Source organism: Podarcis pityusensis (assembly GCF_964106645.2).
Source record: "Podarcis pityusensis genome assembly, chromosome: Z".
Taxonomy (NCBI): domain Eukaryota; kingdom Metazoa; phylum Chordata; class Lepidosauria; order Squamata; family Lacertidae; genus Podarcis; species Podarcis pityusensis.
Window position 1 is genome coordinate 22,661,772 of NC_138044.1, and position 12,654 is coordinate 22,674,425.

At 43.5% G+C, this 12,654-nt stretch overlaps 1 protein-coding gene across 3 annotated transcripts in view; it reads left to right on the forward strand.

The window, feature by feature from the left end:
• LOC308467998 (actin-binding protein WASF3-like) overlaps nucleotides 1–12,654 on the forward strand; it is an 86,891-nt gene that overhangs the window by 25,175 nt on the left and 49,062 nt on the right. For all 3 annotated transcript variants that reach the window (XM_080989869.1, XM_080989868.1, XM_080989867.1), the window contains exon 2: nucleotides 7,328–7,487. In XM_080989869.1, the coding sequence (XP_080845995.1) occupies nucleotides 7,355–7,487 (133 nt within the window). In that variant the 5' untranslated portion in view covers nucleotides 7,328–7,354. The remainder of the gene's footprint in view (nucleotides 1–7,327; nucleotides 7,488–12,654) is intronic.

Consider the following 12,654-nt stretch of genomic DNA (forward strand, 5'->3'; position numbering starts at 1 on the left):
CTTGATTGTAAAAAAAACAACCACCCTCAAAGCAGTTAACAAAAAAGATGCAACAAAAAATATCAATAAGAAAAATTAACAATAATTTAAGACTTTCAAAAAGTTAAATGTAACAATAGATTATATAACATAAAAACTTGCATCAACTTTCTAAACAGCTAGGTAGACTTGTCGAAACAAGAATGTCTTAGGCAGGTACCTAAAAGAGTACAGTGAAGGTGCATTGCCAGTTGTCAGTAGGCAGGAAGTTCCAAAGTGTAGGTGCTGCAACACTAAAAGAGCATTTTCTTACAAATGTGGAACAGGTATTATGTGGCACCCATAACAGTGCCAGTGCCAGCAATCAAAGCAGTTGAGTGGGCATATATAGGGTCAGGCAATCTCAAAGCTAAACCGACCCCAAGATGTTAAGGACTTTATATACTAATAGCTTTTGATAATATGTCTTTGAAGCATCCTCTAGGGAAATTTTGTTGGTTTTGCTAGGTATGGGCTACTTTCCCCCCCTAGAATGTACATGTGATGATTCTTAAAATAATACTAATATTTGGCTTCTGGTTCCACTCTGCCTTAATGGAGGTATTCCCCACGACAGTGGAAGATCGTTGGTGAAGGAAAAACAAGGATGATTGAGGGTAATTATCCTTGCAAGTTCCCCCCAGGGACAGGGAGAACGGGCTTCACTTGCAGTTCATCTTGGTACCTGGCTCTTGCTCCTACATGGAATGTGGGGGGCAGGGAGGTGCTGAGTGCAAAAGCACTTTGCATGCTAAAAACCCTCCAACACCGCCATTAAGAAGCAGAGGTTCTCCTGGTAAATAGAGTTTAATTGGAGTAAAGTACAGGCGCATGCTAGAAAAGATGAAATAACAAACTGCGGAACAAAACCAACTGCAAAGACTTTAGGGTTTGAACTTAAGACTTCATTCGGTGCAAAAGATGGAGGGGGGAGCCTACAGTTTCTTTATTTAAAGTTTTATTCTCTACACTTATGATTCGGCAACCGTCCTCTGAATGTTCAAATTATATTTGTACAAGCAAGGATGGAAGAAATTGGATTATAAATATGGAATATAGCATCAAACAGAACTATGTGTGAAAAAAGGGGGAAAGGGGAGGGTAGCTCTATTTTGAAAAAGGTATACAATTGAAACTTAGAGCTGACTTTTCCATATCTTTTATTATTTATGGAGTGAACTGAATAATGCTAAGAGGATTTAATTTAATTGGAAGTATAATTGCTCGTATATCTTCAGTTGGAAGGAAGAATGAAAGGAGTCTGTGAACTGCCAAGGAACTGAGAAGAAGAAGAAGAAGAAGAAGAAGAAGAAGAAGAAGAAGAAGAAGAAGAGTTTGGACTTGATATCCCGCCTTTCACTCCCCTTAAGGAGTCTCAAAGCGGCTAACAATCTCCTTTCCCTTCCTCCCCCACAACAAACACTCTGTGAGGTGAGTGGGGCTGAGAGACTTCAAAGAAATGTGACTGGCCCAAGGTCACCCAGCAGCTGCATGTGGAGGAGCGGAGACGCGAACCCGGTTCCCCAGATTACGAGACTACCGCTCTTAACCACTACACCACACTGGCTCTCTCTGAAGGTTCTTTATTAAGTCATCTGCAGTTCAACAGACCGCTCCTCTTCCCAGACTGAGAAGGGAAATGGTGAAAATAGGTTATTTATTGGAACAGAGTGACTTTTGCAGCTGTTGTTAAAGTTGCAAAACAACAAAGTGGGACAGAGCGATGGAGAAATTTCTAGAACAACAATGGGATAGCTCTTCCCAAGGCATGATGGATGACATCAACAACCGGGAGAAAGAAAGACATAACATCTTACAAGGACAGGAAGAAACACCACGGACAGAATAATTGCCACTCACAGGAAGAACAAGGATATAGTTTGAGTTCCTCACTTGTAGTTTTGTAAATCATTAAAGTGTCAACACAAATAGAAGTTATTAATATTGCAGTTGTTGTATAAGGGATTATTATTATGCCTGGAATGTAATGGAAATTAATAAGATTTTGGAACGCAGAAATAAAGCAAATAATCAAGCCATCAAATCGAGCACGCGGGGGCCACTTTATCTAAATTATATAATTCGTTATTTGAATGATTGGTATTGATAATTGTATTATAAATTGGTACTGTTATAATGAGTCTATTATTGGATTGTAATTGAAAATAATAAAAATTATTGTTACAAAATAATACTATTTTTTTTAAAAAAGTTTTAAAAATACATTGACAAAACTTCACAATGTAGGATGTATAAGAAATATATGCACTATTCTGTTTTTAAAATTTTATCATAACAAAAAATAAAATAAATAAATATCAATTTACATTAAAAGAAAGTTCAAGTGATGGGAAGACAGACTGGACTAGAATTGCAAAACTATGTGAAATTTCCCCAACCCAGTTCTAAATTGCCCTAATTTATAGTGGGAGGCCCCACCATATATTTTTGGCAAAGCTGTTAAATTATGAGCAAGTGGATGAATGGGACCTGGTTAGCTCTGCCTTCAGCCATGATGATCTTTCAATATTATTGCTTGAGATGGTTAATGGGGAGGTGGCGCATTGAATAGGAACTGCTGCAACAACTCCATTCTTCCCCAGTGGCCTTGTCCCAAGGCACTTGTACTATTTCTTCCAAGTTCACTGGGTATTGGATGAAGACCCAGTGCTGCCTTTTCCTCTTGGCCATCGTTTTGCTAAACCAAATTCCTTCCTTGCATTCATTCTTTTCTAGACCAGTGTTTGCAAGTTCATTTCATAACAGAATGCTGGCATTTAATTGGCAGGTGGAGTCAGTAGCTCTTCTGTTCCAGTTCCCTTAATCATGCCACTAATTCAAGTAGCTTGTGAAATGCTTTCTCAGGCTCTCCCTTACCCTCCCTATCCTTTCCATACTATCTGAGCAGCATCCCATCAGAAATTCAAAATAAATGGGTGCAGGAATGGCCAGGTCATGGAAATAGGCTTGATAAGAGATCTAGAAAAGTTTGTCCTCCAGTAATTAGACATGTTTGATCTCTAATAAGAAAGCTTAGGTATGATTTGGTATATAGCCCCTGATCACTCAGTTGCCGTCATCTTCAAGTAGAATGACGAAAGACATTCTGGAGAATGTCTGAAACTCTGGAGAGCCACTGCTAATCAGTGTAGGCCAGAGTTTTCCAAACTGTGTGTTGTGACTTGTTAGTGCAGAGGTCCTCAACCTTTTTGAGTCCACAGCTCCTTTGACCAACTGCATTCTTTCTGCAGCACCCCTGTGGGGCTCCCTTGCCTGCAGAGCTGGCAGCCCCTCACCCCTTTTCAAACACCCTCCCTTGTGGAGTGTTCCCTAATCTTCCTCTCCTCTCCTTGGGAGTCATCTGGACAGCTGCAGCTGCTGCCCCTGATCTCTGAGCTGCCTCCCTTGCCCCAAAGAGAAGTGCCTCCTCACACTGCCCCAGGGGGACCTGGGATTCACCATTTGCCTGGGGAACTTGTAGCCAGGGCTGCTGCAACAAACAGCTGTGCAAGCCTTTGGGAGACAGAGATGCCATAGGGCATCACAGGAGGGAGGGAAGGAAAGAGGGACAGAGGCCAGTGTTGCCCATGGCACCCTTGACCATCATTCAAGGTACCCCAGGGTGCCACAGTATACTGGTTGAAAACCACTGTGTTAGTGTGTCAGCTGCAGCATGTAGGTGTGTCTCACGCACACTCCCCACAATCCTCCCGGAGCTGGAGAGGGGTTAGTTTAACTTCCGGTTTGCTAGTAAAACTGAATTACTGCGTCGTGAAAAGATGCATGTATAAAAAGTGTGTCACCAACTTGAAAAGTTTGGAAAGCGCTGGTGTAGGCAGTACTGAGCTGGAAGGACCACTGGTCTAACATAGAACAAGACAACTTTTTAAGTTCCTGACAGATGATTGTGCCATAGCTCCCTAGTCAAGCATTTACTTTGCATGTAGAAGGTCTCAGACTCAATACCCAGTGGCATCTCCAGGTAGGCCTGGAATACCACTTACCTTAAGCAGAGGGTGGCTTTGCAGGATAGGGCCTGCCCACCACCATAGCAGCCGCAGAAACGGGAGATTTCCTGTTGGATGGAGACGTTCCTGGCCTTACTCTGATGGCCTTACTCTGAGCATGGGGAGCTACTGTCAGCCAGTGTATAGAATACTGAGCTAGATGGACTAGTGCTCTGACTTGGAAGCTAAGGCAGCTTCCAACTTTCCTTTTTATTTTTTTGGGGGAAAGGGAAATACAGATTTAGATAGATATTGGGGGAGAGAACACACATTTTAATAGGTATTGTAGATGTGGGATGTCAGCCTGCATGATGTCCTGAGTCACTTCCAATTACTGGGGTCATGTATCCCGTGGGGTTTAGAATTTAAAAGAGGGGGGTTGCTGGACTACTCAGTTTTCTTTGTACAGTGGTACCTCGGGTTAAGAACTTACCGTATTTTTCGCTCTATAACATGCACCCAACCATAACACGCACATAGTTTTTAGAGGAGGAAAACAAGGAAAAAAAATATTCTAAACAAAACAATGGATGTATGATTTTTGTGGTTCATGCCACATGCAGACATGTGATCTGACGGTGAGTTTGGGGTAGCCCAATGCAAAAATCCTGAGGATCCATGTGGATCCATGCTTTGTAAGCATGTTTTTGCACCTCTGCAGGGGCTCTTCTCCCGCTTTGCTGTTTCAAAGCGAGCCACGGAGGAGGGAAGGAAGGGGAACCATGGATCCTCTGCTCACGACTGCAGCAGATACCCCGCCATCCGTAGGCATTCACTCATAACACGCACAGACATTTCCCCTTACTTCTAGGAGGAAAAAAGTGAGTGTTGTGGTGCAAAAAATATGGTAATTCGTTCCGGAGGTCCATTCTTAACCTGAAACTGTTCTTAACCTGAGGTGCCACTTTAGCTAATGGGGCCTCCTGCTGCGCCACCACCATGCGATTTCTGTTCTCATCCTGAAGCAAAGTTCTTAACCCAAGGTACTATTTCTGGAGATAGCGGAGTCAGTAACCTGAAGCGTCTGTAACCCGAGGTACCACTGTAAGGCAGTGGCCTTTGCAGGCCACTTAAGGGTCCTCATCAGCATCTCAAAATGATGGGCTAGGTTACAAGAGCTACAACTGGATGATGGTGCCCTCCAGGCTAACAGGTGGACCTTTCCTCCACCCCACCCACCTAGCTGCTAGGTAGGAGAGCAATAGCCAAAGTAGTGCGAGTGAGCTCAGCTGATAGCAGGCTGGAAACACAGGGACCTGCTTGCTCTGTGCTGGACCCAAAGCTTTAACTAACAGAGAAGCAGGATCTGTTAGGGTGTTAATTCTGTGAGCCCCTCCATTCTATGCTCAGGTTGTATATTGGTGTAAAAAACAACAACCCCACATATCCTAAAGACAACACAGTCTCTGCTGACCTTCATTGCAAGGAAACAGAATCTGGGTAAGTGTCTGGAACCCCTAAGTGTAGTGTTTAACAGTATTTTGAGGGGGTTTTTGTTTTGTTTTTTGTTTTAAAGATTAATAGAGAAATGGAACGGAATTGTGGGTAAAAAAAAAATAAAGGCAGGGGGAAGCCTGGGAAATAAGTTCATTAAAACTTGTTTAACACAAGGGTCCCTAGTGTCTTGTTGAGCCCATCAGGAAATTAAATGTCACTTGATTCTTCAGCAGTTCCTCAGATTCCTTGCCAATGTGTGTAATGATGATAGCAGCTAATGCAGTGCATTCATTGCCCACAGGCTATTGCAGAATTGACAGTGCAATTTATATGCCACTCATCATCCGTTTAAGCAGCTGGGTTCTTGTTTAGTGATGGACAACAGTTCACTTCAAAATGAGCAGAAAAGTGGCAAAGATTTTGGGATTCAGCACACATTCCGGATGAAGGAATGCACACCAAATGTACTAAACAGATCCTTTTGAAGCACAATTCACAAAATGAAAAGTGTGCATCAATTCCTTTGTACCTAGGGAAAGCCACAATGAGCATATCAAGGCAAATCCAGCAAAATGCAGCTGTGTCCACTCAAAGCACACACTAAATTCTTGTTGTGAGTCCAGTCTAAAAGGGGTGGTGTGTGCTAAAAATAAAACAGAACTCTGAAACCAGGCACTCTTGAGTTGTCAGCCAAGAAAAATTAAATTCTGCCACCTCAATAAATGTGTGCCATGGCAACTCTGAAGAGCTCATGTCATTCACCTTTCCCCATAACTCTGTATGTTCTGAATATCCCAGATGGTTCTGTTAGGTGAGTTATACCCACCTGCTTTGTAAATTCATAACGTATATTCATTCTTTTGTGTGTACACACAGAATGTGCTGTTTATGCTCAGTTTACTTCTTCCTCAGTAATACAGTGGTACCTCAGGTTACAGACACTTCAGGTTACAGACGCTTCAGGTTACAGACTCCGCCAACCCAGAAATAGTACCTCGGGTTAAGAACTTTACCTCAGGATGAGAACAGAAATCGCACGGCCGCGGCGCAGCAGCAGCGGGAGGCCCCATTAGCTAAAGTGGTACCTCAGGTTAAGAACGGACTTCCAGAATGAATTAAGTTCTTAACTAGAGGTACCACTGTATAAGTATTTCTTCTGTGGCGACGCAGAAACAGGCCTAGGAGGTAAGCAGAAGTGGATTCCTGCATACAAAGCGTTCAGGAAACTTTGTAGCAGCTTTTTTGGAACATCATCCAGGCATCTCCCCCCCCAAAAAACCCCCCCCCCACACACACCCTCATAGTGTTTGTGGCTAAATAAATGTTGTCACAGAGAGTGGAATGCTGATGCTAGTGCTTTTGGGAGTATGGTTTTTATTTGTTATTATGCTATATACTTTTTTGTTTTTATATTATAAACCACCCTGTAATCTTTGGATAAAGGGTGGTGTAGAAATTTAATAAATAATATAGATAAAATAAAAAGAATCCCTCTTTGTTTATATATTTTGTTCTGCAAATTTTACTGTGGGTTGTTGCTGCTTTATCATTGGAGAGGGGCAAGTTGCTATTTAGGGCCCCCAAGAGTGAAAACTTTATTCAGTCATGGAATCATAGAATTTGGTGTAAGGCAACTTCCTGGGCTTCTCTGTTCTTGTCCCTTCTTTGCCTTGCCTTGGCTTTCTTTCCTTCTGTTCTCCTCCTCAACACCAGTTTCAGAATGTCACCTCCTCTGGGAGAGACCCTGATGGTGTTTTTTTTCATTTTGTTTATGAAAACTTTGTGAAGTGTAATGTCCATTGACACAAAAATTCTTACAAGAAAACTGAATCGGTCTCTGTAATCTCTTCTACCCTTTATCCAAGGCGAAGCCCTGCCGATTCCCTTCCAAGATGCCGTTGGTGAAGAGAAACATAGAACCTCGTCACCTCTGCCGCGGAGCCCTTCCAGATGGGGTTACCAGTGAGCTGGAATGTGTGACCAACAGCACTTTAGCCGCCATCATTAAGCAGCTGGGGAGCCTCAGTAAGTTTCTGATGAGTTTTGCATCTTAGAGAAGTTTGAGTGCCGTTCAGCTGGCAGAAAAGGGCTTGCATGGGGTTTAAACAGAGTAAGGGAACTCTAGATTCCTAGACTATCCCTGTATCTTTAACCTCTATGCTGGCTTCTCTCTATCCTTTGAGGTTTAGACTGATATGTCTTAGGTTGCATTCTGTTTACAACTTCCTCCTCCTCAGCACACGTACTCTGGATCTCGAGGCACGAGGTCATCTTGAATCTACCTCCTGAGAACTAAGGGGCAAGCATGACTTCTTTGTTTCTCCAACTAGTCAGTTAGGTCTACATAACTCTTTCCTATAAAAATTGTGCTTCCTTTAATAAGCATAAGCTTCCTTATCTTATACAAAGTGTCATTCTGAATACCTTTTAACTAATGGTGTGCTCCAAGCAGGCATTATTTTAACTAAAAACATGTGTGTCCTGTACCAGGCCTGAGGCTGCAGCCAGATATGAGTGTTTCAAAGTTCTGAAAGCAATAAGAGGGAGCAATCATTGCCTGCACTGTAGGGATTGGCAAATGATAGATCGGGATCTGCTGGGAGATTCTCTGGATGATTTGCAGTAGATTGTCAAGGATTTCTGACTCTCAGTTGTTTAAATGACTCCCTTCCTCCCCTAAATTAAATTGCTGAAATAAAAGAAGATTGAGGTATCATGAGTGGTGTTTTACATGGAAGGACTGAGTCTCATTTTGTTCTGATACTCATTACAAATGCTGGTGTGAGAATCCTTTAATTTTGAGTCTTTTGCACCACTCTGGTTAGTGGATCTTGGGGTTCTGCAAAAACCCCAAGTGGGACAGAACAGTGGGACAGAACTAAAACATGCATATTTCTTTAACTTGGGAATGAGAAAATTGCAGCCCTCTAGATGTTGTTGGACTCCAGTCCCATCAGCCCCAGCCAGCATTTCCACTGATCAGGGATCATGGGAGTTTTTCCATTTTAAAAATCTGATGATGTGTCCGCATGACAAACTTATATTGGGTTTATGCCAGCTGAACAGTCATCACCCTGGAGAGATGCTGCCAGTCAGTGTCAACAATACCAAGCTAGGTTCAGTGGTGCTGAATAGAACCATCTCTGTGGCAGCATCCTGTTTCTGGAATGATAGTACAGCAGGGGTGGAGAATCTTGTTTGGCCCTCCAGATGTATCTTACTGGCCCCTGGGACTCTACCCAGGCCATGTATATTTATGAGGCTGCACCTCTCACCAGTTCTGTTTTTTTGTGTCTTCTTGAACTGTGATAATGCTTCTTGCTTGTCTGGATGGAGGGTGTGTGTGTGTGTGTGTGTGTGTGTGTGTGCATGTGTGTGCATGCATGCATAGAAGTATCTGACAATGTAGCCTCTCACCTGTTTCTCTGCCCACTTTTGCCTCTGTGGCCCTCAGAAGCTTGCCTATAGGGGAATGTGGTCAATGGAATGAAAAAAGTTTATTCGTTTATTGCCTGCTTAAGCCTGACGGAATAGAAGAGCTTTCAGCAGGCATTTAAAGGTTGGCACAGGAGGCGCCTGCTGAATCTCCAGTGGCTGAGTATTCGACTGGACTGGGCCAATGACACTCAAGGCTCAGTTTCTTGCTGTTGTCAGAAGAGACTCACCAACCTGGGGAATGACCAAGGACACTCCTGAAGATGATCTCAGTGACAGAGCTGGGGCAAAAAGGGTTCAGGAGCTCCCTGAGGTACCCAGGAGTCAGGACCCAAGTTGTTCTGGGCTTTGTCAGTTAATGCAAGGACCATGAACTTGGCTCAGTAGTAGATGGGCAGCCAGTGTAGATGTTTTAACAATGGAATCACATGTTCTCACCCCTGCCTGACAGGCGCCAGCACTGTTATAATTTCAGTGCCAAATAATCTACCTGCCAAATGATCAGTGCCAAATGATCTATCTGACCCCTCTCCCCTGTTTTTAGCTTTCTCTGTTTTTAGCTGCCTCTGCTGGTAGGTAGGTGGTGGTGGTGTTATTCTTTTACACATCTTTTTAAAATTGTTCTTATCCGTAGAAATATAAGAACATAACTAAAAACATAAAACTGGGAACTTAATCTAAAACAAAAATAAAAAGAGGCACAGGGAAAACCACACATGAATTATTTGGTGTCCACTTGGATGTCACACAGTGGATGGGGTGCGAAGCACAATGTAGGGCAGTCAGTCTGGCTATGGGCAAGTGCTGAGGGCAAGTGAAGTTAGCTGAGATTGATAGCAAGGAAGGGCAATGCACATCAATAAGTAAACATGGACTTTTAAAAGGGGGCTAGACACATTCATGGAAGATTAGCCTGCCAATGGCTGCTAGGCACAAAGACTCCGTAGAAACTTCAGCCTCAAAGGCAGTATATGCCTCTAAATTATTTTATACATCATTAAATTTCTATCCCACCTTTCCTCCAATGGGTTCAAGACGATGTATATGGTCCCCTCTCCCCATTTTATCCTCACAACACCCCTGTGAGGTAGGTTAGTCTGAAAGGCAACTAGTGGGCCACAGTCACCAGTGATCTGGGGATTTGAACTCTGGTCTCCCAGACCCTTGTCTGACACTCTAACCACTAGGACACACTAGCTTAATTACCAGTTATGAGAAATAACAGTGAGAGAGGCAGGGCTAGTGTCAAAGTTCCACATGATCAAGGCAACTTCTTGAGGGTTCACACCATAAAAAGAGGACCACTGGTAGGAGCACCTAAAGCTGCTCCTTCTATTCACTATGGCAACTTGCTAGCTTGTTTTCCTACTTCTTGCTGTGGCCCAGACAGTGGTGGTGAGAATGAAGAGCTGTAGATGGCTTGATTTGATTGCTCACCTGCTTTCTGCCTGGCAAGCAAGCAGCTGGTAACAGTGAGAAGGAAGAGGAACAGCATCACCCCCAAAACACATACCTGTTTACCAGAATTGATAAACTCCCCAACATCCAGACCTGGGAACCACTCACCCACAGTCTCCATCTTATCAGGATCCAGTCTGTTGGCGCTCAGGCACTGGTTCAAAACAGTCACAGTGTCTCTTGATTCAGATGTCACAGTGAAATAGAACTCAGTTTCGCAGTACTGTATACCGATGGCACCATGACCACATTCACACCATACATTTAAAACACCATGTTACCACTTTAAACAGTCATGGCTTTTCCTCAAATAATCTTAGAGGTTGTAGGTGCTGAGAGTTGTTAGGAGACTCTATATTCGCCTCCCAGAGCTACAAGTGCCAGTGTGGTTTTACAATCAGGCTGTGGGAGGGGAATATTGGGGGCAGCAATACCGAGAATTATTGGGGAGAAACCATGACAGTTCAAAGTGATTTCATAGTGCTTCAAATATATAGTGTGAATGTAGCCCATGTCCCAAATCTTCTAGTGATAGTTCTTAGTGGCTTTATATAGATATTAAACAGCACCGGGTTGGGTGTGCAGTGTGGGAATGGGACAAAATAGCCATTTGCAGCATCCCACAGCAACACTTCCAGGGAGTAGACACACAATTCTCCAAGACAATTCTCTGAACTCAATCCCATAAGTAGCAGGGGGTAAAGGTAAAAGGTAAAGGACCCCTGGAAGGTTAAGTCCAGTCAAAGGCGACTATGGGGTCGCGGCGCTCATCTTGCTTTCAGGCCAAGGGAGCCGACATTTGTCCACAGACAGCTTTCCGGGTCATGTGGCCAGGATGACTAAACTGCTTCCGGCACATCGGAACACTGTGACAGAAACCAGAGCGCACAGAAACACCATTTACCTTACTGCTGCAGCGGTAACTATTTATCTACCCGCTCTGGTGTGCTATCGAACTGCTAGGTTGGAAGAAGCTGGGACAGAGCAACGGGAGCTCACCCTGTTGCACGGATTCAGAGCCCAAGAGTCTCAGTGATTTGGACACACAATTCCCCAACACAATTCTCTGAGCTCAATCCCATAAGTAGCAGTGGAACCACTGCAAGACTGTGCCACCAACTCCCAACTCATGGTGTGGTCCAGGAAGATACCATGGCAAAGGGATCTAAAGTTGCTAAGACCAAGAGCAACAGGCTTTCTTACACTCCCCATTCCTCTCCCAGCAAAAGCCATCCACCACCACCCTCTCATGCATCTTTCTCATGCATCTTTCCTCCAAGGCAGTAGTTGTCAAATACCTCACAATCTAGAAAGGGCTTTTTTTAGGAGCTGCCACACTGCCTCTTTCTTCAAGACATTGGGTACTATCTCCTTTTGCAAAGATGCATTAACCAAGCTGGACTAACACGCGCGCACACACACACACACACACACACACACATATATATATATATACACACACACATACATACACACATAGCAAGCATGAGTAAGCCAAGTTGAGCATGTTGTGAGCCAAACTGCGGCAAGCATCGTGTCCATGTCCTCAGGTGAGGAGGTCAACTTTTGGGCCACCCAAAAGACATATCTTTGGCCACTGTGGAAGAGACAGTGCTAGAGTAAGGCCACATGCACACCATACATTTAAAACACTTTCATACCACTTTAAAAAGTCGTGGCTTCTCCAAAAGAATTCTGAGAGCTGTAAAGGGTGCTGAGGGTTGCTAGGAGATCCTTATTCCCTCAGAACTATAATTTGCAGAGTGGTTTAACAATCCATCTTGGGAACTCTGTGAATTGTAGATCACTGATGGGAATAGGGGCCTCCTAACGATTCTCAGCATCCTCAACAAACTACAGCTCCCTGGATTCTTTGAAGGAAGCCATTAATGTAAAGTGGTATCATAGTTCTTTAATGTATGGTGTGAATGTGGCCTAGATAGGCCTTTGGACTGATTTAGCAGCCAGCTCTTCTTCTGTTCCTAACCTTTTCACAAGGTGTACTGGAAAATTTTTTTTGATAAAGTAAGGGAGATTTTATGGCACTGCTGAAAATGTTTGCGCAAAACTGTTAGTTGTTTTGACCTAGTGCAAGTCTGAATAAAAAAGCATGGCTACTCCACAAGGCTTGTAAACTACAAGAAAGACCATTTTCTTATGCTTTGATTGAGTGAGCATCCAATAACAGGCCTGCATAATGCCTGCCCAAAGTGCTAGCCGGGCTAGATCCACAAAGGGTGACAATTACCTCCTGTTTTGCAGCTTCTTTTATTCTTTTTTCAATACTGTGTGTTATTTG